Here is a 26,972-nt window from a genome sequence, read left to right on the forward strand (position 1 = left end):
CTTTCTTTTTCTCCAGCAAAATATTTAAAATTACTTTAGCCTTAAGCAGACATTGTACGAATATTTATGGGAGAAATAAAACCAAACCAAATTAGCTATTTAAGACAAACCTCCAGTTTATAAAACAACTGATTGCATTTGAATATTTTAATCTGCTTTACTAGCAGTGCGATCAGACAAAACAGAAAAGCATTGAAACACCATTTTACATTAACATTACAAAATACAACAAATTTTTTTCTCTATGTATTTACATAAGCAAACATTTAGGTATTCAAAATAGAATGCATCTCACCATCTGGCAATAATTACATAAGTACAGTGCATGGTTGACTGGATGGGATAGATACATAGGAATTTTTACCCTGAAGTGTAAAAAGGATGCACACCAGCTTAGGAGATACATGGTGAGCTTCATGTCTTTGGACATTTTTCAGATGCAGTCTTAACAGTAATAAAATGTCAATCTACTTGAAAAACTGATGCTGAAAAGTTTTTTCAGAGGAAGTGGTTTTTTTGGATGCAGGCATGACAGACTGACTCAGCATGCTTTTCCTGTGAAGTAGGGGAAGGCCCTAACCTCTGAACCAGTCTGTATGAATGTCTTTTCTTTTTTTTTTAACCTGAAAGATTCCAAAAAATTCCATTCCATTCTGATGCATAATGAAAACACAGTTTTTTGGAAGATGGAGATGCTGCTCTGAAGCTGGTCATATTAAACCGTGGTGTTCATTTCAAGCATGGCCCAAGTGCTGTAAATCCTAGTTTAAAACAGCCGAACTTTGTAATCCGTCTGCAGTGTAATGAGACCATTAATTGCTATCTTCTGATGAACAACCCTAGCAGATTTGGCATGGTGGCTAGAACAAATTAATATCCTGACTCTGTCATCCTCACTAAGGCAAACTGCACAAAAATCTATTAATATTTTGATGCAGGGTGGCAGAATCAGACCTTTCTAAGCTGTCAAAAATGTCCATAAAGAGCTGGAGATATTGGTCTTTGCTGTTCATTCTTGGCCTTGAGAGGCTACTTAGGCAAAAGCTGCTGATCACTCAATAAAATCACCTGAATGCTACAGAATCAAAATGTCAGGCATCAGTTTTCCCTGCTTCTAAGCAAAAACTCAGTGTTATGTTCTCTCCAGCTGTCAATTAATGAAATGCTGTTAAGTCTCTTATGTCCAAAGCATAGGTTTTATTTTAAAATAAGTTGGAAAAAAAAATGTTCAGAGCCACCTTGCAACAAAACTTCAAGCCAGTAATTGAAACCCTCTGTGATTGTAGTGAAACATTCCCTGTCAGTATTTGCAACCTGAGCAATTTGACATTGTGAATGAAGAACAGGAAGGGAAATTAAAGAGAAACAGAGGGCTGATCTGCTCTGCCACGTGGGCAAAATGCAGATAGTAAGTGGAGAGCATAAGCACTGAATGTGAAATCTTCAGTAACAGTTTATCAGCTGTGAGCTGGTGAAGGAGACTGTGCAGAGCAGCAATTGGATCTTCAGGAGATTTGGGAGGAATTGAGAGCTCTGGAGAAGTGCAGGGTGCCATGTGCATCATACAGGATGCAGGTGGGCTCTGCTCCCTGGCACAAATGGGCAATAAGATCCAAGCTGTCTGTGCCACCTACTGTTTTCGTTTGCAAGGCCAGAGAAACTTGCATCAGGTCATAAATGGCAAAAAAAAATGGTGATTCCCTCCCCTGGTGGAAGTCTCTTTGTTTTCTTTCCCCTCACATGCAGGTTTAGAGACCTTCATTCCCCTGTCAATATTCATCATATGAAGGCAATCTGGTTTGGTAGCAGATCTAGAGCCTCAGACCTCTTCTCAAAAGAGCTTTTATTACTGCCTGCTTATTCCCTGAGATACCTGTTTCCAAGGGCAAATCCTCAAAACCATCACCCCAGTTGTGGAGTGGAGACATCTGGCCTGTGGGCTACAAGATGGGCATTGTTTAGGGTCAATATCAAATTTGACAGGAAAGAGTGGAAAGTCACTGCTCCCAGCTACGACTATGGTAGTCCTCATACTCAGCTGCATTTAGCAATTCCCCTGGAACGCCTTCTTTGCCAGTGGCACCCCTCACACAGTGCTGGGTAGGAGTGGGATGTGTACATAGGGAGGTAGGAGCAGCAAGTTCATTTTTGCTTCTGCTGAAGCTGTTCAGTTTGACTGAGGTGATCAAATGTACCCAGAGACAGAGAGACCATATAAAGCACCTGGTGAGCACGACATTTATTCCACTTGATTTATCATTTCATCCTAAATGACCAGTTTTGGGGGGAAGCCCATGAATGTCTGTGAGGTTATAGATGACTGCGAATGGGGCTACAGCATGACACTTTGTCCCAGACATGGAGGCTGAGGTCTGTGGGGTGAGTCAGTGTCATCATGTGCATGCAGAGCTTCTGTGTGACCGGTGCACAGTGGCTCCTACCTATCCCATGTCAGAGGAAAGGGCTCATAAAACTAGCAGATTTAGTTATACCATGTATATGACAATAAAGCAGTTTCTTGGAAATCAGTCAAATACCCAGCCAGCTTTTAAGTGCTTGTCTGCCATAGATCAGTATCTTAAGCTAAAGGCCTTCTTCTTCCAAAGACTCCCACCTGGTAAGCTAGAAAAAGGTTCACTTTCTTTCTCTGTCTCTCCCCTTCTTTGACTTAGTGGAAATTTAATTGCTCTGTAAAAACTGAACAACTTCAATAGAAGGACAGATGAAGGCATTGGAGTTTTGCTTCTGGATGGACAGTGGTTTTTTTCCACAAAAACTGGAATACATCCTGATTTTGATGAGATTATGGCTGCAAAATTCATGGAATGAATCAAATTATTTGATTTAAACTTTGCATGTGAGTGCAGCATTTATATTTCCCCTCTTCAGCAAAGTCCCACTGCCCTCAGTGACATCGGTTATGATGTCATGAAAAGAGTTTCATGACTAGGCATGTCTGTCAAGCAATGTATTTTATGTTCTTTATGCAATGTATTCTGCCCTTGCATCCATGCAGGTGAAATGCAGTGTTGTTTACAGGTCCTGTTATTTTTCAACTGAGCCCCATTTGCCCATACATATTTCATTAAGGCTGAGTCCTAGTAGTGCAATCTTCTGACCATTCCTGAGCAATCTGCCTTAACAGCAATACAGTGAAACAAGGAAAAACAGTTTTTAGCAACTAACAGTTTTCTAATAATTCTGGCTTTACAAGCCCTAAACCAAAACTAGAACATTCTTCAAAATGGCCTTTTTTAACCAAAGAGAAATGATGAGAGCAGATCTACTTCAACCTTTTACTGAAGACTTTACTCATGCAGAGTTTCCTCTGACATTACTTAAATCGGACTTTGTTGGAATTGAACAGAGTAATGAATCTGGAAGTGGTGCTGAAATTATTTGGCAATGTTGTGCCTGGTTTTCCACTTTTCTCTCACTTCACCTTCCTGTCAACACTGGTGGGAGGGAGCAGGGAATTAAGACCAATCATTTTGAAAACATTACTTTCCGTTTTTAAGCTGAACACATGAAATTTTTGAATGCAAATAAAATACAAGTCCTGAAATAAAGATTGCAAGTGGTGGTGGGAATAGAGGATTATTCAAGTATAATTTACCTTTGAAGATTGCTTATTTGAAATACAGAACAAATGGCAGAAAAGTCCAGGGACATTTCAGGATAGTTACTAAGGAAGAAAAAATAGCATAAAAACAGTTAACAAAATGTTCATATAATTAATCTATAGCAGTTTTAATAGATTTTTAAATACTTTTAGATTTATTTTAAATATATATTAGCAAATGAATCATCATTTTATTTAAAATTCTGTAAAGTGCTCATTCAGTTAATGATAACAGAACTCAATTGTAGCAAGACAAACTAGCTGGAGCCTATTCTGCAAGAACATCAAAGGACAGCTTAGCTTTCATTTGCAAAGAGAAAAGAAATGCGTAGGTTTTTTCACAGCCCATGTTATAATACCAGAAATTGCTTTTTTTTCTTTAAGAAATATATCCTTTAGAATATTAAAAAAATAAGTTTAATAAAGCCTGTGCTTAAAACAGCCAACGTACTGTATGAAAAAAAATTGCACATTTTGATACCCTTTCAACCCTGCTTTTCATCCACAGGATAATGTGAGGAGTATATGATGTTGTTGGAAGGTCTCTTGAACACAGCTGATTTTCCTAAGCTATCAGAGTTTCTCACAGCAGGTGGAATTTTCAGCACACACAGAGTGGTTGTCATGGCAGCTGCTGACCATCACACACCACTAACCTTCTCGTTCCCTGGGCCAGTATTTCCCTTGGCGGTACCATCTAAACGATGCGTTCCTATCGTGACCGTCGAGTAATCCTTGGCCATCATTTTCGCCTCTTTTTTCAAACTCTTCATTTGTGCTAGCTGGAGCTGTCTGGAGTCATATGCAAGTGCTGGGATAGTGTTCACTAAAATCAGCTGGAAAGGTTTCTTCTCCTCCTTGTAGCGACACTGGATGTAGCGAGAGAAAGCTGAGCGGTAGGTTTTGTTGAACAACGTATACACGAGTGGGTTGACAGCCGAAGAAAGGTAGCCAATCCAAACAAATATGTTAAGGAGTCCTCCAAGGACCTCTTCTTTGCATGACTCCTTGCAAATAACAGCCATCACATTGGTGATGAAAAACGGGCACCACATCACAACAAAGAGAAAGAAGACAATGCCAAGGACCTTGGAAGCCTTCTGCTCATTGCTGATGGATTGCATGGTTCTCCTCCCTGAAGTCCCCGTATCTCTGTTCAAGGAGCGCTGAAAGAGTTTCTCTGAGGACAGGGAACTCTGAGGGAGGAAGCTGAATGAAGTAAACTTGGTCTTAGGGCCAATGTCATTCACACAGAGCATAGCTTCCTTCTGCAGCGACTTGATAGTTAAAAAGTAAGTGACTACCATGATGGTTAAAGGGATGAAGAATGCCACAAAAGAGCCTACTAGAACAAAATTTTCATCTGCAAGTAAGCAGATGTCTTTCTTAAACATGTCTTTCTTAAATACTTTGGAGTCATCTTGTAGTCCAAAGACAGGTACAGGCATGGAGATACCTGAAAGTGGATGAGAGAAAGAAGAGTTTAAAAACAAAAATTAAAAACACTTCCAGCCTCCAAGAAAAAACAAACATCTACATGTGTTCTGCCTGGTGATTGCAGCAATACACATTACCTCAGCCACAGGTAGAACACATTTGCTTCCTTCCAGCTGTCTGTGACACCTGGTAGCCAGAAAAGCATGGTTTTGGATCTTGGGCCCCTCGTAATGATCTCCAGACTTGCTCCTTGGTCCCTGCCACCTTGCAAAGGATTTTATGAACTATGACCAAGATGACACTATGTATTTCTTTTCTGGTGTGCTATAAGAGTGATTTTGGACTGGTTTTCATTAGAGGATTAAAAGTGTTCTGGCTTCTAAATAGGCTGAGAAATACTAATTTTAGGAGGAAAAATAATTTTTTGTCATATGTCTAAGAGTAATCTTTCATTGAGTCTTTCTCTTTTCTTGCTGTAATCTCCATATAGTTAAATGTTAAATGCTAACAAAACCCAGCTTCCCATGTGGCAGTGGCCAGACGAACAACGGGAACAAATTAAGCACTGAGACACTGTATGAAGCAGTATGAGATGTAGTTTATCCTGCAAGACTGCAAAAGTCCTTTCACTGTAATTCTAGCTACTAGAGGCTGCCTTCTCTGTGCACAGCCATGCAAAATTTGTCTTCCCCTGGAGCATGCATCCTTGGCTTGTCATAAATGGCAAGACAAGGTGACAAAGTCCATTCTCCTTGGACTGCTCTGTCTGTTTCAAGCCTACTCAGCCATTTCTGCAGGGATTTCTGCAAATGCTGCTAGAGTCTGGGTAAAAACAAACAGCTGCTGTTTCTCTGGTTGTTGGTTTTGGGGTTTTTTTTCAGCATTTGTCTCTTCCCCTCCAAATGGATGCAGTCTCTCCAAGAGAGGCAATGTTCAGACAATGAAAGAAATGATGTGCTGCAAAGATAGCAAAAGTGGAGTGAAGCAGGGAGTGATAATGCAGCCCTGTTTGGATAAAAGCAACCAGGATTCTGATTCCTGTGGAAAGTTAGCATAATCTGTGAACTACAGTCCCGTTTGCATTTTGGGTCAGAAATCCCAGTTGCTATATTTGGCTTATGAGAAATAAAAACATTGACTAGAGAAGAATTTCTTATGATGTGAGGATGCTGTGCCCTACTTTGTTCAGTGGATGCCCAGGAGTGTCCTTACTCATTCACACATGAGTCCTGAAAGATCTGCATTTCATTGGTACCTTCCTCTATCTCTTTTTTTCCCCCCTTCTTTCCACTCTGCTGCTTAAACTGGGAGCCTTTTAAAAGCATAGCCTGTCTCTTCATTTCACACATATCCAGTGCCCAGCATAACAGCTCCAGTCCTAGAGGAAGTCTGTGGAGTACAGGCTCAATACCAAACAACAATAGTCACTGTAGTAATAATAATATTAGATTATTATTATGTTCAAGTGCTTAATTCTTTTTGTTCTTATGGAGGTTCTAGAAAGACATTTTTTTTCTAGGAATGCTGTAGCTTATTTTGGCTTTGCAGCTTTGAACTGAGTCATGACATTGCCTCAGACCACTTTAGAAAAGTGCTTTTCTTATCTGCCAGGGCAGAAGCTGGTGGAGAGCCTGTGGTATTATCCTTTCTGTTTCTCCTGCTCAAGCTCTAAATGCTTGAACTTGGGCTAGGAGAAGCCAGTGAGTGAGATGCAAACTCATGCAGTCTGTGGCAGCTCCTGAGCTGAGCTGACAGAAACCTCCAGTGTATTTAGCTACTGGCTAAAATGTCCAAGTCCATCTCACTGAAAGCATGGAGGCAAAGGTCACCATCAGAAGCCAGACTGTCCAGCCATGGCCGAGTAATCTGGAGTGCTGAACAACTCCAGGGAAATGAGGAATGCTTTGAAGTTAGTTTTCTTTTTTTGGATGAGTTGAAGGGGTGATGAAGGCATCCAGCACCTCCCCGCATCATACTCCAGCTGCACAAAGACACAGCATTAGTCAGAGCAATACCACAAGTTTCCCATCTGCTTCTGCCCTGTGCTGATAACAGCGAGGCTGTTTTTTCATTTAATTCAAAGACCTCGTGTGAGCTGCAGAGATAAAATAAACAGTGGTATTGACAGAGTAAAAAGATGCTTTTCATTACTACCTTATGGTTCAGCTGCATGAGGAGGCATGGGAGCAGAGGCTGCAGCACTAGAAAGAGGAAAATTTTAGCATAATTTTCATGCTTTTTCAAGTAAAGAGCCAAAGTCTGCTACAACTTCTCGCCTGAAACAAGAGGAGCAATTCCCCAACTGCTTTGTTTTGTTCTTAGCAGCTTCTGGAGACTGGCGTCTAAATCCAGATTTCTGGCTTTAAAAAATGGAAATGGGCTTCAGCACATAGCAGAACTTCCTGAATTTCTTTGCCATTCCTTTAACAAGCACGAAAGTGCTGTAGCAGCAGAGCTGTAGCAGGCACTGCTAGTCACATAAGTTTTTCTGAGTGACTATTCAAGGCATCTTTCCCCTACAGACACAGGGAAGTGGTTTGTATACAGTCTGAAAGCAGCTTTGGTGGCAGAGAACACTGAGAGCTGTAAACTGTTTTTGTGTAACCCCAGTTCAGTTGATGCAGGGCATCCCTCAAATGATACTGTGGCATTCCTGCATGGAAAAAGTGAATGTCCAGCCCAATTTTCTCTTTTCATATCTCTACAGGGACTAAATTTACTGTTTTCCTCCTGAAAGGAACAGGGTTTGTTCCCCCTTGACAGTTGGCTTCTGCAGCATAAGTATGGCAAATTCCATGAGAACACAGAGACCAAATTTAAAGGCAGTCATATTTAAACTGGCAATAAAGGAGCTTCCATGTGCAACTCACATCCACTATTTTGATGAAATTTTTAGGAATCATTACATATGGCCAAGAATATCACCCATATAACATTTGGTCAAGATCAAGTTTGTCCTGTAAACCCATAACAAAAAGTCCTAGTCTAAAGTTGCATTAGCATTATTGCAACTGACTGAATTAATTAAAACTTGAACATGAATGATTTGTTTCACCCGGATGATTCAGATGTATACTCGCTGGTTTACTTGTCCTTGCTTTCCAGCTCCCTGCTCTTGGTGACTGCATGTTTAAGGAGACACAGATGGTGCCTGTGCATTCAAATGTTATAAGAAGAAAATCAGCTTCACAAGAAAGGATCATGCAGAGCTACCAGGTAGGGACAAACAGGTGTTTGGGAAGTGAAGCATGTGCCAACAGTAGATCTGGAGGAAACAACCTGGAAGGGCTGTAACAGAACAGCTATTCCACACCCTGCCTATTCCATGCTCCCACTAGCTCAAGGTCAGTCTGGAAAAAATCTTTGTATCCCCTGAGGGCTTTTATATGATTTATCTTTCTTGGCTTTCAAAAGAACTAAACTGAGGCACAAGGAAGCATTCAGCACAGAATAGGAGAATTCATTCAAGCACTAAAGGTATATTAGCCACTCCATTTCCAGTTGACATTCCCATTTGGAACATTTTCCCTTGTCAACAAACCCTAAATATTATGTTCCTCTGGTACAAGGTGGTTTATTTATATGGTTTGATTTATACACACGTGGCTGTTTCAAACTGTGGATTTTAATAAACTGCACAATAGATCCCAAACAATGAAGATGGGTAATAAATTCTGCATTAAACCTAAAGAATTTGGGCACAGTTTCAGAATTACAAAAGGCTCTTGAAAACACCAAAGGTTAAGAGTAAAGCAATGGCATCCTTTTTGTTCTCTCAAAAAGCCTGGTGAAATTGACAAAGGTTGATATAGTGGCACACACTGCTGCCTTCAGAGGTATGCAGCAGCTATAAAATCCCTTTAACTGGACAGCTGAACTGGGTTTGCTGCCTTGAGCTGCTGAGATTATCGATAAATCAAAGCCATAATTTACAATGTGCATGTAGGGTGGCACACTTGGGTTACTTGGGGTGAAGATAAGGAGGGGAAAGTGAATTGATAAGGTTAAGGTTCTTTCAGTGAAGTCTCCTTTAAGCAGAAACTGTCAGTCACATGCTTTCACCTTGCATGTATCTATTTCAATTTTGTTTAATACAAATGAGCATTATTCTGTGCCTTAATAAAGATCCAAGGGTTAGGAACTACCTTTTAGAAATGTCACTAGTTTTTCAAAAACTGTGGCACCTTTGTTCACCTTCTCATGAAACACAAAAAACTCTCCCCATCTCAGGCTTTAGCAGTCACATTGATTCAGACATACCAGGTCATGGGCCAGCTCATGGGCCACTGCACAAAGATGTGCTGTGACACTGGGGACCTCTGAAAGGATTTCTGCTTGAGGAGGCCAGTGTCTCCTTCAAGCAGCTCAACGTAACCTTATTGTGTAATTTCTTTAGAAAAGCCCATGCTGGTATCTGGCACCTGTCTGTACTCAGAAAATATCTTCTGTTGGTACATCTAGACATTCAAACAGCAAACAGATGTCCATGTATAGCTCACCTGCTACATCCCAAGGCATGCAATGCATACTCTCAGTTTCATGTTGCATAAAAATCTTGTTGCGGACTGTCATCACATTATTTTCAATATTTTTGGCTTAATTAACCACACAAAAGAATATTTGTTCCTTTGGGCTACCATGGTGCCCTGTGTGGATGTTGCTCAAGGAGGACAGTGAGCTACAGTGAGCCACTTGTGGCAGGGAGACCATGTATCATGTCCTCCTCCAGTATCAAGGATGACAATGTGTCTGGATGTTATATGAGGAGCTGGAGTTCAGTGACAGTTACTTCCACTTAACCATCCACAGAGGAGCTGCTCAGTCTGGCTTTGTGTCTCTGCTTGGCGTGTGACACTCACAGTTATAGTTGGTACATCACTACATTTCATTGTTTTGTCATTACAGCATTGTGTCCCTAGGCCTGCAAATGCTTAGCCGCTCTCTGCATGCACCTGACAATGTTATTCCCCCACTGACTCCTTTCCAGTCATGACAAACCCTTCACTGTGATAATTTTGTTGCTGCCAGAGTAGTGCCAGCCATATTTCCAATGCATGCAGGTTGCTGATGGGTGGCAGTGCAGAAGCAGAGATCTCCACCTGGGAAAAGGAGATGTTGAAAACCTCGGTATGCATTGGGTATCACCATCTAAGGCTGCATCTAGTTAGCATGAATGTTAAAAAGCTTCCACATTCCCTAGTCAGTGTGACAATGTCCCCAAAGGCCTGGGCTAGAATTTCTCGTCATGTGTGAGACCAGCACAGAATTCTTCCCTGGTGGTAGGTACATGTGTTGGTGGAAGCAGAAGTGGATGAGGAGCGTTCTCACACAAATCCCCACATAATATTTGCTTTCAGGTGGATTTCTTCAAGAGCTAAGTGAGTCACAGTGCTGGGGAGCATCGTCTCCTTTGTGCATCCCAAGAGGTTATACTCACAGGAATGGAATCAGAATGAGTCCAAGCATTTTCCCTATAACTGCTGATAAACCAAATTTAGTTTTTTATTCAAGGGCACACATGGAGCTGGTTTTCTGTATCTTTCCCATGGAACACTTCATTTGGTCAGACATGTTCTAGTTAATACAAGTGAAAGGAAAACAAATTTAACATCACATAGAACAGGTGCCAGGTAACAGTTGGATTATTCTGTTAATTTTGAAATGCCTTTGTTCTTGACAGCTGAGAAAATCTCTAAAGGAAACATATTATTTAGCCTAGCAGGAGATACATTCAATTCTTTTTATGTCAGAAAAGTATGGTGAATGATAATTTATACCATAAATTATCTATTTCACTTTAGAAAAACAAAATCAGAGAGGTCTGTGTTTCCTAGTATGTTTCTCATTTATGTCCTCAGTCCTGAAGCCTATTTCTTAACAAGAACAGAGATATGTATCTCTAAATTAATTCGTAGAACTGTGATAATAAAATAACTATTAAGAGGATTAGAGGAGAATTCCAGGAAGGAAAGTGCAAGACATTAAGGACAAGTGCCCCTTTTTGACCCAGCTGTTCAGAAACCCTGGCCTTCAGAGTGAGCTGAGTTATGAGAGAGGAAGCCGCTGATGGAGTCGCTTTCTGCTTTGATATAATGCTCAAAATGTGCACACAACCCTATTTCCTAAAGGCAGCAAGAATACAACAGCAGGAAACAGTTTCTTTGCTTTTGGCTTTAAGTGCTTTTCCTGCCTATGCACTCCTCAAATTCTCTTTGCTAGTTATGCTGCAGGATTTGTTTACAGTCAGGTTCCCCTAATTTTCTTGCTGGATTTTTCAGGCCTTCTGAGTATTTGAGGGAGCTACAACCTTTTGCCTAGCAGTTTCCAGTGGATCCTACTCCCCAGTACAGTCTGTGCTTTTCAACTGGAGACATTATTTTTGATTTGGGCAGAGGCTTCTTCCAAGGTGTTTTTTGGCTTCTCACAGAGATCTCCAATTGAGAGAAGCTGTTATCTCTGTCTAAGGTGGTTACCCAGTCACTAAAGGGCATCTAGAAATAAATAAAGGAGGGTGAAGAAACAACTTGCCTGGGTTATGCTGGCTGAGTAGAGCCCAAGTCCAAGGTGGACAGCAGCTACAATTCTGCTGCCATTTGGGAGCTGGGCTTGATGTGCTCCTCCAGGGGACATAGGCTAATGACAACTGTATAACCCCTTCATTCATGGTGATTAGAAGTGATGAAAAGTAACTGGCCTTACAATATAGCACTTAATATTTAGGCTGAAAATTTGTAAGGGGTTCCACATGTCTCCAGCCTTTCTCTGCACAGAGGGACAAGGTTCTTCTCCTGCTCTTTAGGGCTGCCACTTCTGTAACTCAGCCAAATGAGCAGAGCATGTCAAGCACCCTTTTTCTTTCTGTGTACTCAATTAATATTGTTTATAATGCATTGGTGGTTTTAAGTATCTGGTAACAACGGTTTAATTTCAACTCAAAAGAAGTTACAAATTTATGGCTGGCACTGGCCTAGGTAAATATGTTAATTTGCAAAGGAAAAGAACCTTGTGTAGGATCAACTCCAGCCACCTGTGATACCCTCTCTGTTTAGCATACGACCTTTCTGTATTCCATGTCAGATGGCCTCGCAGCATTCACTGTTCAGGCCCCTAGGAGAGCAGATTTGGGGATAATAGTGCTTTGAGAAGAAGGAAATACCATACCTTTTTTACAGGATCTTTCTAGATCAGATGTTATCAGTTTGTCTTTTTACCTATAAAGCTTCTAAAGGATTCTTGGGCTAATTTATTATGTGCTATACATGCTACATATACAGTAATGCTTAAAAAAATATTTGTAGCAGCAACAACCCAAAAATTATGGAAATATCTTAGATATTTCACTACCATAAGCAGATAATGTGATGCCTCCTAGAGCAGTCTAAGTGACAAGATCCTCTGATATTCCAGGTTTTATATCTTTTAATTATTACATGGTGTGATTTGTTAAATGCTGCAAATTTACTTAACTCTGCCCTAATCTTCCACTGAACTGAACAGAGATTTCTGTTAGTATCTCTGAGATTTCTTCAGCAGTGCTACTTGGCCTCATTGTGTAGTTTAAAAGGGCACTGAATGTAGCTATCAGATAAATTTTTAAATCATTATTATTAATTTTCTGCAATAATTTCACACTCCATTTGAAGGGCACAGATAACAAAAACTGTAATTCTTCTGGATTTTCTAGACCTCAGACCAAGTCCCAGTTGTTTCTCCATGCCTCCTTTTGTGGTTGCTTGCAGAAGCTGCTCAATAAGCAAACTGTCAGCTTCTTACTAGTTATACAGGGAGACTGCAGCAGTGGCTGGACAGTTATTGGGATAGATGTCCTGACATGATGGATAATTTGGAAGGAAAAATAGAATGAGAAGCAGCTTAGAGACCTGCACAGGTCTGAAGATGATGAGTCAGGATCCTGTGCTTTATGTTTCACTGTCCACCCTGCAGCTAATGCCCTTCACCCTGACTGAACTCTGTTAGACCAGCCCTGGTCACATTTGCAAGATAACAGGGTTGAAGAAGAGAGAAAAAGGAAGCATATCTGAAAGGATTGTATCTGCCCATATTTCCACCATCTGCTGGTGTCTGTGTGGGTGCTACAGCATGATCCCTAGGCTCATCTTTCTCTTAAAAGTCACAAAGCACCTTGGAAATGAAAAATAAATACATGAACTGTTGTTGCAACAAAAATGCTGGAGTGACCACTTCATGTCCTGCAGTAGAATACAAGGCAGGACTGGATTTAACTGGGGAACTTTCAGTCTAAAACTTCTGAGTACTGCTGTGCTTGTGAGGGGAAATTTACACTGCTCACTCAGTGCACCTTGGACCTAAAATCACACAGTTTTTCTCACAGGATACACACGGTTCAGCACAGTCTGTGATTCTGGCAATAGTGGTCAATTTGACATTTCAAAACTCAGATCAAATACAAGAAGTCATAACAAGGGCTATGTTTTGCCAAAAGGAAATAAGTCTTCCCAGTGGGTGTGATTTATTTCCAACATAAAGGCAGGATTGAATACTGTGAAATACACAGATTCCAATTTTGATCAGGCAGAAAAGAAAGTCTTTATCACAATGCTACAGCCTGATTTCAGGACATCACAGGAGCTCTACAAGCTATTTTCCATCAATGACCCTGGAGGACATCATAGGCATAATCACCTGACAGGTGTTTCTAAATTTGTCTCAGGTAATTAGGAATATGTTGTTGCAGTTCTGACAAAACCCTTGACTTTTATTAGCTGGGCTTCTGCTTAGAAGTGATGCCAATAGCACAGGCCAGGTAATGTGTGGGGAAAGTTAATTGCAGCCTGAGTGTTCAATAGTTCGCAATGTTCCTGCTGGTAAAGATAAATGTAAGCCCTTAATTGTAGACAATTCTGTGATACATGAACCTTTTTTAATGTCATAAACCACAACGTCTAGCTTAAGCCAAATATAATAAAAAAAGTTCCTTTTTTATTATATTTGGCTTAAGCTAGATGTGAAACTGTTCTGTATAATTTTAAAATGAACGAAATTTTCTCTTTTCTTGACATTTTCTTTTATGCGACACTGTGCTACTTGTGCTAATATGCAGCAACATTTTTAATTTAGAAGGTGATTAAATGCAGCCACAGCATACAGACAACAGAATTAATGATTCCCAACATAATTCTTTGTACCTTGTTCTTTTGTTATCATTGGTGTTGTATGTGGTATTTTCTATGCAGAAATCCAGCTCCTCTGACTAGAGATGCTGCCTTTTTTCTTAAAATATTCCATTTACTCTGATATACCCTACAAAGAGACACTGGCTGATTGTAGGTCATATTGGCACCCACCAACTTATTCTTATTCATTCAAAAAAGCCTCATAACAGAACAGGTCTGGTCCAAATGAACTTTATGCTTCTTGCTGGTAGCTTCAAGAGGAAGAAAAACATGGTCCTTATGGTCTTCAAAACAAAGACAAGTTTTTTAAAAAAAAAAACCAACTAATTCTTTCATCAGCACCTTGACTAAGCAGGCTCTTTTCTATTTCTAAAAATACAGCTCTACTGTTTATAACTTGCCTTTAAAAATAAAATCAAAGCAGAATAAAATGCCACACAGTACTGTTATGACCACCCCTCATTATTTTTTTAACCTGAAAGGCAGATTGCTTCTTGCAAAAGGACTGCTCACAAAATGAATGTGCAGTGAATTTTTCATAGACAAAACCCTTAATCTCATCCTGATGTAATTACCCAAAGAACATGGTAAATATATGCATAATAATTATTCTTCCTTTGATGACACATATTTACTGGTATAATATATTCTCCCCCATGCAGATGAATGCTGGATTGCTCAGTGTCTTTGGTTTGCAAATGTGTCCCTATGAACACATGCCTATGTCTCATATCTTTATGTTTCCAAATTTGGAGAATTTAGAAAGCACTTCAATCATTAACACTCCTTTAAGTACTTTTTTTCCATAAAGACAAGTAAAATGTTAGTAACACCTCCTTGTCAGATGAACAAACATATACAAATTCAAAATGCAAGTTTTTTAAACCTGCACAGTTATGGGAGGGAGATATGTGTGGTAAGCTGATAGTCTGGTAGATGTATTCACTCTTCTGGGAAGAACAAATCAAGCAAAGAGTTCTGTTACATGGGAAACATGGGGATAATTTACATCAAAGTAAATAGGATATTTATATGTCTTTCTCAGAACCATCTTAAGTAATGCCTCATGACCAGAATACGTGTGCCAGTCAACTCAGAAATGTGCATCACAGCACTGAATGTTCCTTTTCCATGGAACTGAATCCCAGACAACCTGTACATGAAGGGCTTGTTCTCATTAGTTGTCACTTCTGTAGGAGTCATTAGTATGGCAATGAACTTTCTACTGACGTAGTTGCTGCTGACTACTGAGTCTCATACATTGTGTCTATATCAAGAAATACAGTGAAGATTCTATTTCTGAGATGGCTCTGTAGCTCTAATACTTTATTCATGAAATTTCATGCCAACACCCTTCATTATAATTGACGCAAATTTCTCTGTATGTTTTGCAACAATTTTTTCAACTTCTTTTTATTTTTATGGCATCATCTACATCCACAAATCGTAAAGGTCCCAGGGCTGCCCAAACATAAAACCTACAATGTTTGCCCCTGAGATCCTGCAGGTGGAGTGAGCAAACAGTATTTTCACTCTCTGAGAGATGGTTTCATGCGTATGATAAAAATAAAATAAATGTTCCCTAGGGAAATGATAGTGTAGTAGATATTTTAAGTTTAGCTCCAGCACTTCCAAATTTAGGTGCTAAGCTTTAAATCTATATTGCCAGAGTACTGTTCAGTATGTAATTATTTGCAATTTTATATATTTTGGCAGTATATTCCATGTTTTAACAAATGATCTTTTCCTATGCCAAGGCATCTGTAAATTAGACTTGATTAAAATGGCAAATTATGTCACCTGGAAGAAATGGATGTGTAGTAGATTCAGGACAGGGATTCCCAGCCTGCAGTTTATTTAGATGTTTCTGCCTTTTGAAACCTGTAAAGGGATTTTCAAATGAAAGCTATCCTTGACAGAAAGAAGACTGAGCCTAAGGAGGCCAAAGCTGTCAACAAAACACAATCCAGAGGCACCGGTGGTTGAACTCTCCCAGTCCCTGCTGCTTCCCTGGCCCTTCAAATGCTGTAAGGCAGCAAGAAGCCATGCAGAGAAATTGCAGGCTGCCTATGAAGCAGGTGTAAGCCTCTGTATCAGCATAAAATGTCACACTGCCAAATTAGCTGGGGGCTCAGTTGCACTGGGCTTGATTTGTACACCTGGAGCTAACTTCACCCTGCACTTTTGGAGAAAGTTGCTTCACATGCTACAGTATTTCTCATTTTCGAAACCTCAAAAGCAAAGGCAAAATTTTAGAGTTATGTGGTGGGAGGTATTTTACCAGATTCATCCAGATCCATGTTGGGCTTTTTTTGTGCATGAAAAGTACTGAATAAATCTAAGTTGTTAGTGACTGGGGAGTGCAGAGACTGCCTGAAGGCAGTGAACAGATGTGTAGGCTGAGTGAGAAATGATAAGAGAAAACTCAGCTTAGAGTGCTTGGGTTTCATCAGACTTCACATTACTTAGACCATTAACAGAGGAATAGAGAGAAATAAGAACTAAGGAATGTTGTATATAAGGACTTAACATTCATGCCTGTAATTCTTTTATGTTACCCTTTCAAGGAGGGCATGATGCGCTGTTGACCTCTTGCAGAGCAACACCTTTGTTAGGCCCATTTAGGACTCAAAGTTACTTTACTTGTATTTTTCAGTAGAAGCTCTATTTACAATTCTACAGATTCCAGTTCTATTAAAAATTCTACTTTTTTTTTCCTTTGGCTTTTTACACCTGTTCTGAATAATGACCTCTGTGCTTTAAAACAAATGGAACAATTTTCAGGGTTTAATGAGCTTTTGCCTTCAACACTACAAATAATCTAATTGTCTAACCACTGTGCACACTGGATGATTTAAGAATTAAAGACACAATTAGAATCTGTTACAGTAATTAGAATCTATTTTAAACAAATTGCCAGTGGCATTACATGGTCTAGTGAAACAAAGGCTTCTGGCTAAATGCTCTTCTTCTACTAAACGCAAAAACAAATGTTGCCACAATTTACTTTTTTAAAACTGATAAAATCAAGATTTCAAAAGTCAAGTAAACTAAACTATCTGTGCTTTTTTTCTGCTGTTTTTTAAATGCTTCATATGTCACTAAAGCCAATGGGAGGAAGATCACTGATTGCCTTTGGTTAAAATTGACTGAATATTTTTCGTATTTAGTGAATAAAAGGAAAATTACAAATTTAGTGAACAAAAGTGTAATTAATTGGGTACACTAGAAGTTATAATCTAGGTGAGTTGGGTTCAGGCCCAACAAATGAGATAGAAGTATTTGCAGGAGTCAGTGAGCAGGTGGATAAGGGTAATCCAGCTGTTATAATGTTCCTGGATTTCCAGAAATCCCTGACAATACTTTTTGTCAAAGGCTGTTAGTGAAATTGAATCCTAATGGTAATAGAAGAAAGATCCTCTTGTAGAAAAAGAATGGGTTGAAAGACAGAAAGTTGAAAGACAAGTGGCAGAATTAAGTGGTTTGTTTCCACTTTGAGGGTGGTAGAAGGCAGCATCTGACAGCCCCGTATGTTCACCAGTGCTGTTCAGTTCAGCCTGAGCTGTTTGCATGGTCAGTGGAACTGATGAAATGTGCTGCCAGCACACAACTCTTGACTATTTCCCCCTTCTTCCTCTGCTAAAATGAACCTCTGCACAGGGGAGGTGAGACATTCTGCCAGCGTCTCACCATTCGTCTCATCTTTCATTTCTTTCTCTTGCTTTTTACCCTCCACCTCATACTTCACAAGAGTTCACAGGTCACCAGCTGAACTGCAAACTGTAGGAATTCAGGGAAGTCAAAGGGTGTCTGTCTGAGGCTGGAGAGCAAAACCTTGGATCTTGATCTGTAAGTGAGATGGTAGCCACACCAGGTGCTGTGAAGGATGTGTTGTGCCCAACACCAGCTCTGCCTGTGCCAGATATCATAGAATGGTTTGAGTTGAAAAGAACTTTCAAGATACTCTCATTCCAAATCCCCTGCCACAGATAGGGACACCTTCCACTAGACCAGGTTGCTCAGAGCCTCATTCAACCTGGCCTTGAGCACTTCCAGGGATGGAGCATCCACAGCTTTTCTGGGCAATCTATGCCAGTGTCTCACCATCCTCACCTCACTCATCCCAGTGAGAGTTCTCAGCCATAGCTGTGTGAAAATGCAAAAGTTAAATCATTTATAGCCCTGTCACTCTAAGTAGCACTGGGAGCCTGGAGACTGGTAAATGATACATGGGGCACCTCTTTGTTCAGAAAGCATTTCCTGTTAGTAAGTGATATAGAAAGCACCTTCAGAAACCCATGTCCTACATATTCTTAGCTGGATGGTGGCTGTTCAGGAGGATAAGGGTTGATGTCTGACTGACAGCAGGTTGCATGGGTGATCTGGGATCTATCAAGATTCCTTACAATACTGGCATTTTTCTTTATTCTATTAATATAGCAATATGGCACAGTGCAAACTTATTCCAGCCTGGCAGTGACTGGCTCATCAGTTTGCTATAGCTCCTTCCTATGTGTTTGCTTTCTTATCTGTCCTCTGGAACACATCCCATTTGCCATAGCTTGTTGCCAGGCTGGAAACCGACCAGTCTTCCTGCAGCTGCTCTCCCAATGCCCCTTGCTTCCATGAGACTAAAAACCAGCTGAGCATCACTCCATTCCTGCTCACCTAAGTGTGCTTGCCTACATTAACTTGTACCTATTTAACCTTCTCACTGTTTTGGTGACACAAAACGTGTGAATGAGATGAAGTTATCCTATAACACTTCCTATTTTCCTGACATCCACTGTTCCTTTACACGTCTTTATCCAGCTGCAGTAAAGCAGGACTCCGTCCCCTTCACTCATGCCACACTTGAGTGGTTTCCAATAAAATAAGGAGTTGTATTTTTCAGAGTTGTGTAAATAGGGACCACACTGCTATCACTTGCTATAATAATAACAAGTAACATCTGTGACTCATCACTGTTAAAGACAGTTTCTCCAGAGAGCAAAAAGTTGTTTTTACAATGGATATGTTATTACTGCAAAGGAAAGGCATAAATTTTGAAACAAAATATCAAGCTATCAAAGAAATAAACCCTCCTGCTGCAGGACATAAACCATGCTCTAACTAATAGGGCTAAAATAATACTTTTTTTCTGGATTCCTTTTAATAGTGAGCTAATTCAAATACTCTGTCAGTAAGCCCCTGTCTGAGAAAAGATGTTGAGCAGAGTGACCACTGGTTTGCCCCTGGAATGGTCATTCTGATCATTCTGTGAATTTGTGCTTAAAAAGGACAGTAATTTCACACAGCACAAGGCACCACACACAAGTGCAGATAAACACAGTATGCACAATTTTAAGGAATGCTTGACTTATTTATGCTGTATATAGAGAAATGCACTGAAATACTTGCACTTAGCAGTTTCAAAAACTGGAAAAAACTGGACAGAGTAGGTAATATATTTTCTGCTGGATTTAAAAAATGTGACTGTAGAAGAGACAAGATATGATTCATTTAACATAAATGAAGACATCTACATCTGAGTTGCTATAGGCTTCCTTTATAGTTGAGAACTAGGTATTTTTAGGGTGGAGTTCACCTGGCCTGTGCTAGACATCTACATCTGATCAGGTGAATCCACCCCAGAGCCAGATGCTGTTGAACCTCATCAGGTCATGTAGAATGCAGAACTGTCCTCCTGTTGAGTGAAAGCTCCCATGATTTCTTGTGCAGTAGAAGATACAGTATTTTAAATCTCAACAATCCTAGACTGCTTTTTCTCAGACTGTGGGCTAGGATCAAGAGAGTGATCAGGAGATGATTTAGAGTGTCAGACTGGCAGCATGTCAAGCGTCATCTCCTTTCCCTCCTCTGGGAAGAGTGGTAAGGGATCACAGTTACCACTTGCAATAATTTGTATTAGCCAGGGAAAGAGCTAATTTCATTTGATTGCTGACAGCTCACATCTCTTCCAGGGAAAAAGAGTGAATTTTTCCTGACTCTGAATAGTGAGCTGCCAGTGCTCAAGGGTCTACAAGCACCGAAAGGGAACTGTGTTTTCAAAGCATTTGAGAACCTCCACCCCAGCTGTGTGAGGAAATTCCTGATGGCATCAGACACCAAACTTTTCCAACTTCCGTGCCATAAGACTGCCCTGGAAATGCCACCACCAGGGGAATAAAAGATCAGTGTTCCCTTGCCTAGTTTTGAGGCTCTGGGTTTTGCCAGAGCTATTTTGGACTGTAACTCTGAGCTGTCCTCTGGAGAGACTCCTCTCAATCTCACTGCACACAGTATCTGTTGTCTCCTTAATAGCATACATAAATTCCCCACCATACACACTGAGAAAGGCAGAGAAGATCTGCCCATGAGAAAAATCTCTAAGCAAATTACCCAAAGAAATTGGGAACAACTGACTTACATATAACAAGGAAATACTTTTTTCAGTTGATATTTTTTTTCTCTTCAGATATTTAGGTAATGATGGATCATCAATATGGGAAATCAACACAACTTTAAAATAAACTTGAATGTGGTCCTGCTATCACTGATGCATATTCTTTCAGTACTGCTCAGTTCTCCTCCATTTCCCATTGAAATGGAGGAGATTTCCTTTGCATAATTACTATATTGCAGCACTTCGTAGAAATAGAAAGCAAAATACTGCAGGCAGAAAATAAAGTTTTAGACTGCAGTATATACATCAAATCCTCTCAAAAGCTGGAAATCTGCAATTACATACTGAAATGTTGCCTCACTTACCAACTGATATGGTCCAAACAGCAATTATTTTGGCAAAAGCCTTAGTTCTGGAGTTAAAGCGGCTGTGGTGGATGGGGTTCCGGATGGCAATGTAGCGATCCAGGGAGATGGCACAGAGGTGCATGATGGACGCCGTGGAGAAGAGCACGTCCAGGTAGATCCAAATGGCACAGAGCTTTCTAGGTAGAGGCCATTCGTATCCTGCACAAGAGAAAGTTGGCATCAGCTAAAGATGTGGCATATATCTCTTGTTGTGACACGTGTCTTAGTGCATATATCCTTCTAGGAGGATAGTAGTAAGTACTATGTAGTAGTAAGTGATACATTTAGAAGCTGCCTGACACTGTTTTAAGAAAATATTTTCATTTGTTTGCAACCTTCTAACTGTAGCATTTGGGGTTAACTCTGCTTCTTTCCCAGGCTACAGGCAGCATATGTTTTTTCTTTTTAATTCTGTTTGCATAATGCTAGTGCTTGGTGCTATGATTAAACATTTTTGGCAGTAAATCTATGAAAAGAGAAGCAATTTTGTCATTGTAAATCTGCAAGCTCTCAATTTTGCTTTAGGACTTTCTATCCATGTAATTACTGCATTATCAACACCTGCTGATATGCAAAGCTGCCTTAATTCTGAAAGTAAAACTTTGGATTTAATGGAAACTAAAGAAGAAAAATTGTTTTGTTGCATACCAGTGATATTTATCTCACCTGTCTTTAGGCCTCTACCATATACCTAAATAAGGATATTCCCTCTGTCAATGAATATTGATAGGCTCCTCCAGGGAAAGCAATCCAAAGCAGATGCATTAGTGTTTACCAATATCCAACCTACAGCTTGTTTACTGCAAATTAAGCTCTTACTTTTTCCTTGTTTTTCCTACTACCTATGAAGATTAATTGATTACTGTACTTTCTCAAAGCTGTTGGGAGATGGCTATCATGGCTTTCCTAGTTTTGTGTTTATTTTTCTGTCTTCCAGTCTAAGAAAAGCCTAGTACTTTATCTTTTTCTTACAGATCATGCTTTTAAAACTTTTTTCCTTCTTGTTTTTCTTCCTTGGAATGCATTTAATTTGTCTGCATCTTGTATATCATTCAGTCATTAAAGAGGACTCGTTACTTTTGCAAAGGCCTCCTGATTGCTAAGTGAAATACAAAACTTCTTCATGGATCTTGAAGGGAATGTCTTTACTTTATACAAGTAAATGGAATGGTAAGTGTCTTTTATGTGAAAATATCATGCTAGTGAAGCATATTTAGCTAACGATAGATTTTGACAGCCAGATCTTGTTCAGCATTCTTGAAGGCCAGACAAATTTCACCAGTAGAAGCTGGTTTGCTTCTTTAGCTTTGCACTTATCCTCACTGAATATTGTTTGTTGCTTTCAGACTTTCTCTTCGGGGGTCCAGATTCTTGTGGATGATTCTCATCCTGTCCCTCTGAGTGCTCGTAACCTCTCCCAGCTTGGTGCTTTTGGAAAGCTGTGTAAGCTTTCACTCCACACACTATACATGTTGTTCAGAGCAGTACTGAGCAGACCCAGGCTAAGCAGATCTCTGCAGGACCTCCATTCAAAATCCCTTCTATTCCTGCAGAGAACCACTACTAGCTCTCCTTGGAGCAAGTTTTGTAGTTATCTTGTAGTGATTTAATTCAGAGGATATTACCTATGCTGGCCAAGGTAGTGTGGCATGGGACAAAGCCAAAGCTCATATTGTGAGAATATGTAAGTATTTTGGGAACTGCCTGTCTCATTTGGAGATACAGTACAAGATTTGCAACAGCAGGAATGGAAGGAGAGGTGGAAGAGGTAGGTGTGTGCCTAATTATGTTTAGTCTCAGTGAGTACTGAGGAGACCTATTTCTTGGTGTTCTTGGGTTGCTGTAATACAAGCTGACCCTGACAAGCCATACAGCATTTATGGATGTATTTTATCATGTTTTCTGGTCTTCTGTGGGAAAATCTGGTCCCTGGAGTGTGTTATGTGATGGCTGGCTTTCAGGGGCATGACTTCCCAGTAGCATCTCTCTGTCAGGCCAGGCCAGTTTACACAGGGAAAACCATTAAAGTATTTTTACACCTGACAACATACATCTTCTCTTGCTTCAGTGACCTTTGGGAACACATTTGTCATATTCTTCTAGACTTCTTGTATTTGCAAGAAACCACAATGGGGCAGGGCTGGCAGCATCTGCCAGATAAACTTCCTTAGAGATTACAGATTCAAGAAAGCATATGAGAGGAGAAAACTCTGGATGCAATAAGGTGCCCCCTTAGTAAGGGTGTACATAACATCCTCCAGGAAGTTTTCTGCTCTGTAGTCACATCCACCTTGGCAGGGCTTACTGGGTGATGCCTTTTCCAGCAGAGTCTGGGGCTGCTGGGTCGATGGAGAACCCTCTCCAGCCCAAAGGGTGGAGACTGGCACAGGACCATGGCTGGGCACCCAAACCAGAATTGCCCACTAGCTATAGTAGCTCGAAACCTCTCAAGAAAATCATCTCTGGGCAAAGCAATCACCCTACCCCTTCAGGGGGCTGCAGAAGGGGTGGTGGGACACTCTTGTTCCGCAGCCTTGGAGGTGTCCTGGCAGAGCAGGTGTGTGCAAAGGCCTCCAGTTTGAGCTCAAGACTCCCAGCATAGGTGATGTGGCTGAAGCTGAGCAGCCGTGGCCAAGAAAATGCTCCTGTGGGAGGGGAGGTTTCCCTCCGTGCCATCACAGATCATCCTGGAGGCTGATGGTGCCTCACACCAGGATGGTTCTCCCGGTACCAGTGCGTGCCACCAGATGATTTTTCACCCCAAATTATGCTGCTTGCCTTCCTGATCTAGCAAGGGAAGAAGCGGGGAGAGCTGGCAAAGCCCCGCAGCCCCTCCCGTGTGCCTTCGGGCGCCCTGCGGCTCCCGGGCCCGGGCCGAGGGCCCCGGCTCCCGCCGTGCGGAAGGGCATCCGGGCCCCACCCCGCATCCCTCTTCCCTCGGCAGCCGAGCCCGGCCAGCAGGAGTCCCTGTTGCTTGTCTCAGGGAATCACGCACGGCTTAAATCTCGCCCATCGGACAATTCCTGCTTCACGCTGTTTCTCCCGCCAAAGATAATCGCACGCTAATACGGTAAATCACGGTGTGCCACCGTGACCGGTGCCAAATGCAGCTGGCAAATGCTGCTGGGGGCGATCTGTGCAGAGATACTGAAAATGGAAAATAAACTTCTAACTTTCCGGATTCAATCTCCCTTAAGAACAGGCTCATGTTTGGACCTTAAATCCAAAAGTAGTGAAGTAATAGAAATCTTTCCAAACAATCTACTTTCCTCCCGACAACGTGTAGCTTCTCTTTGAACTGCAGCAATTCAGTAGCTTTGGAAGGCTCATTTCTGAAGTTTAAGGACAGCAACAGCCTGACAAAATTAGTGCTGAACACATAGGAAGCTGTGCTGCAAATTATTTTGGTGAAAATGAGAAGAAAGATCTGCTATTAATCACCTGCAAGGGCATGAACTGTGAGTCATTATTAACTTAAATAACTTCTCTTAAGAAATAATAGTTTTGCATTTGTAAATGTTACTAAACAGGCAGAATTAATGCCCATCCATTTCTTAAGTTCTGTAATATTTATTCCAGTATTTGCTAGTAAGCTGATGTCTAAGCAGAGTATTGGTGATAAGAAAATTATTTACATTTGTATTACTTGGTTAAAAATAATTGAGGGGGCTGCCTACTTTGAATCTAAAAGTAGTCATTAGTGTTTCAGTGCATATTTGCAGAGCAAAGTAACTGGCAGGACCCTACATTCTCATTGGGAACGTAAAAATTATGAGCCAGGGAAAAAACCTGAAAGCAATAGAAAGAACAAAGCATATTCACATACACTTTGAGACAATTCATCTGACAACTGAGTAATAAACTGATGCTATGGACTGTGTTTAAAATGCCTGTAGCTGGAAATATAAAGTAGGAAAAGATTCAAGTACTTTGCCTGTTCCACCCATTAACCAGTGACATATACCTCAATTTCTATGGAGTGATAACAATTTTCTGTGGTAAGAGAATTAAATCATGATGACAACAAGATGTGATTGCATGCAATGTTTAAGGTTGTCAATAGATGCAGTAGGTTAAACAGCTAATACTCACCATACAGTATGGTTAACATGGACACAGGCATGACAAGGAAACCCAGCAGCATATCAGCTATTGCAAGTGACATTAGAAAATAGTTAGTGGCATTCTGTAGTTTTTTCTCCAGTGAAACAGCCATGATGACAAGAATATTTCCAGCAATGGTTAAAACAATCACTATCACTGTCAGCAAAGCCGGCCAGTTTTTCTGTGAAGGGCAGCACGGTGGGCTCATGTTACTTTCGCACGAAAGATTGGTTAGGTTGTCAGAGTTCACAGTCAAGTTGCAGAGATGTGATATATTAATTTCTCCAGCTCCGTAAACATTTCTGTAGAATCTTCTCTCATGATTTATTTGTATGAAGGAGTTTGCAGTTGGGTTCACAGAGCTCTCTCCATCACAAAGAATATCCATTGCTAAGTCCAAAACCACAGAGATAAATTGTGAAAAACAGGAAATTATCACCCTTTGTCACCATTGGGCATTATATTCCTCAGCTCTCCATGCCAGAAGTTGAGGGAGCACAATCTTTTGTCGACTGTATTTTTGCCACTAGTACGATGTAGAAAACATACCAGAATTATTCCAAAAGCTGAAATCTTTTGTTTTCAGTTCCATAGGAAGTCCAGTGTTAGCATATATTGAAAATCCAGCTGAAAAGTAAAACCAGGCTATCGGATACAGAATGTGGACTTGAGGTTTCAGAGAGCAAAAATGTTGGAGAAATAAAAGACATAAAACTTTTGTAACCACTAGGACTCCCCTCTGGAGCTACATCTTATTGCTATTGGTAACTGTTATCACACAATTTGAAACACAGCAGTATTAAAATATCTTTCTGTATTAAATAGCAAAGCTCTTGCTTCTCTATTAAGAAAGTTGATTAATGATTCCATCCAACATATTTCTCTTGAAATAATTAAATATGCTTTTATTTATAGTGCATCTTCCATAATATGGCTGATAGTCTCTGTCTTCTCTTGTATTTCAGAATCATTTTCAGCCTCATATCAGAGACTACACATTCTGCTCCATGCTGATTTTTGTAGCTAATTGTACCTTTTGGCCCAGCATGGCTTCAGAATGGAAATTAAACAACTAGGTACTGTTATAAAAGAATACAATTTAAGGAAGACTTACATTGCACTTCAGAGCCCACTTTCAAACTGCAAATAGATGCACTTTGCACCCTGGTTTACCATATTCTTCGCTGTGTTTAGCCAGTTCTGTGTCTTTTTTCTTCAGCCTCTTCCACAATGCTGGTATTTCAAAGAGTTTTTTGACTTCTAAACTGCACACTTGAGTGAAGCCAGTTCCTGTGCTGCGAGGCTTGCTCTTTTCTTCTGAGAGATAGGCTGCTCACCGGCTCTTTCCTTGTGCATTTCCCCGCCCCAGGGCAAGCTATATTTAAAGTAATAATAATATCAGAGCCCTTCTTGAAGTGACACAAAAGAAAGCGCGCGCACACGCTCACGAGAAAGCAGCCTGCACGGAGGAATTACTGATTGCAACAGGAATGGAATTTCTCCCTTGCTGCCTTGTTCGGATTGTCAGACCTCCCACTCTCTGGATGTCAGAAACTGCAAGGTAGCAACAGCAGAGGAGGGCAGGGGAGGGCAGAACAGAGAGGGTCTTTTCGGTAAGCCAGCAGTTTTTTTGGTGCTTATTTTAGAGGTTCTCTGCTTGGGGGTTTTTTCAACACACGCTTTCAATTTGCAGTGGATGGCTCACAAGCAGCTGCGTGCAATTACAGGGATTTACAGGATGCAGGCTTGAGAGAGACAAAATCTAAGGCTTGTGATGGTAGATATGAGTGAAATATGTATGTGAGAAGTTTTCTCCATAAAGAGGGGAAATTCCACCAGCCTTAAAAGGCAGGCATAATATT

The 26,972-nt window shown here is 40.6% G+C and overlaps 1 protein-coding gene across 1 annotated transcript; it reads right to left on the reverse strand.

Moving 5' to 3' along the window:
* HTR2A (5-hydroxytryptamine receptor 2A) lies at positions 1-26,364 on the reverse strand. Its single transcript, XM_064408765.1, has 4 exons — positions 26,225-26,364; positions 25,099-25,737; positions 20,965-21,165; positions 1-5,078 (listed from the first exon to the last, which is right to left on the reverse strand). Exons 2-4 carry the CDS (start codon positions 25,496-25,498, stop codon positions 4,264-4,266), a joined length of 1,416 nt encoding a protein of 471 aa, XP_064264835.1. The 5' UTR covers positions 25,499-25,737; positions 26,225-26,364; the 3' UTR covers positions 1-4,263.
* Between the last annotated feature and the right edge of the window lie 608 nt (positions 26,365-26,972).

Source organism: Passer domesticus, chromosome 2 (assembly GCF_036417665.1).
Source record: "Passer domesticus isolate bPasDom1 chromosome 2, bPasDom1.hap1, whole genome shotgun sequence".
In the NCBI taxonomy this organism is placed as follows: domain Eukaryota; kingdom Metazoa; phylum Chordata; class Aves; order Passeriformes; family Passeridae; genus Passer; species Passer domesticus.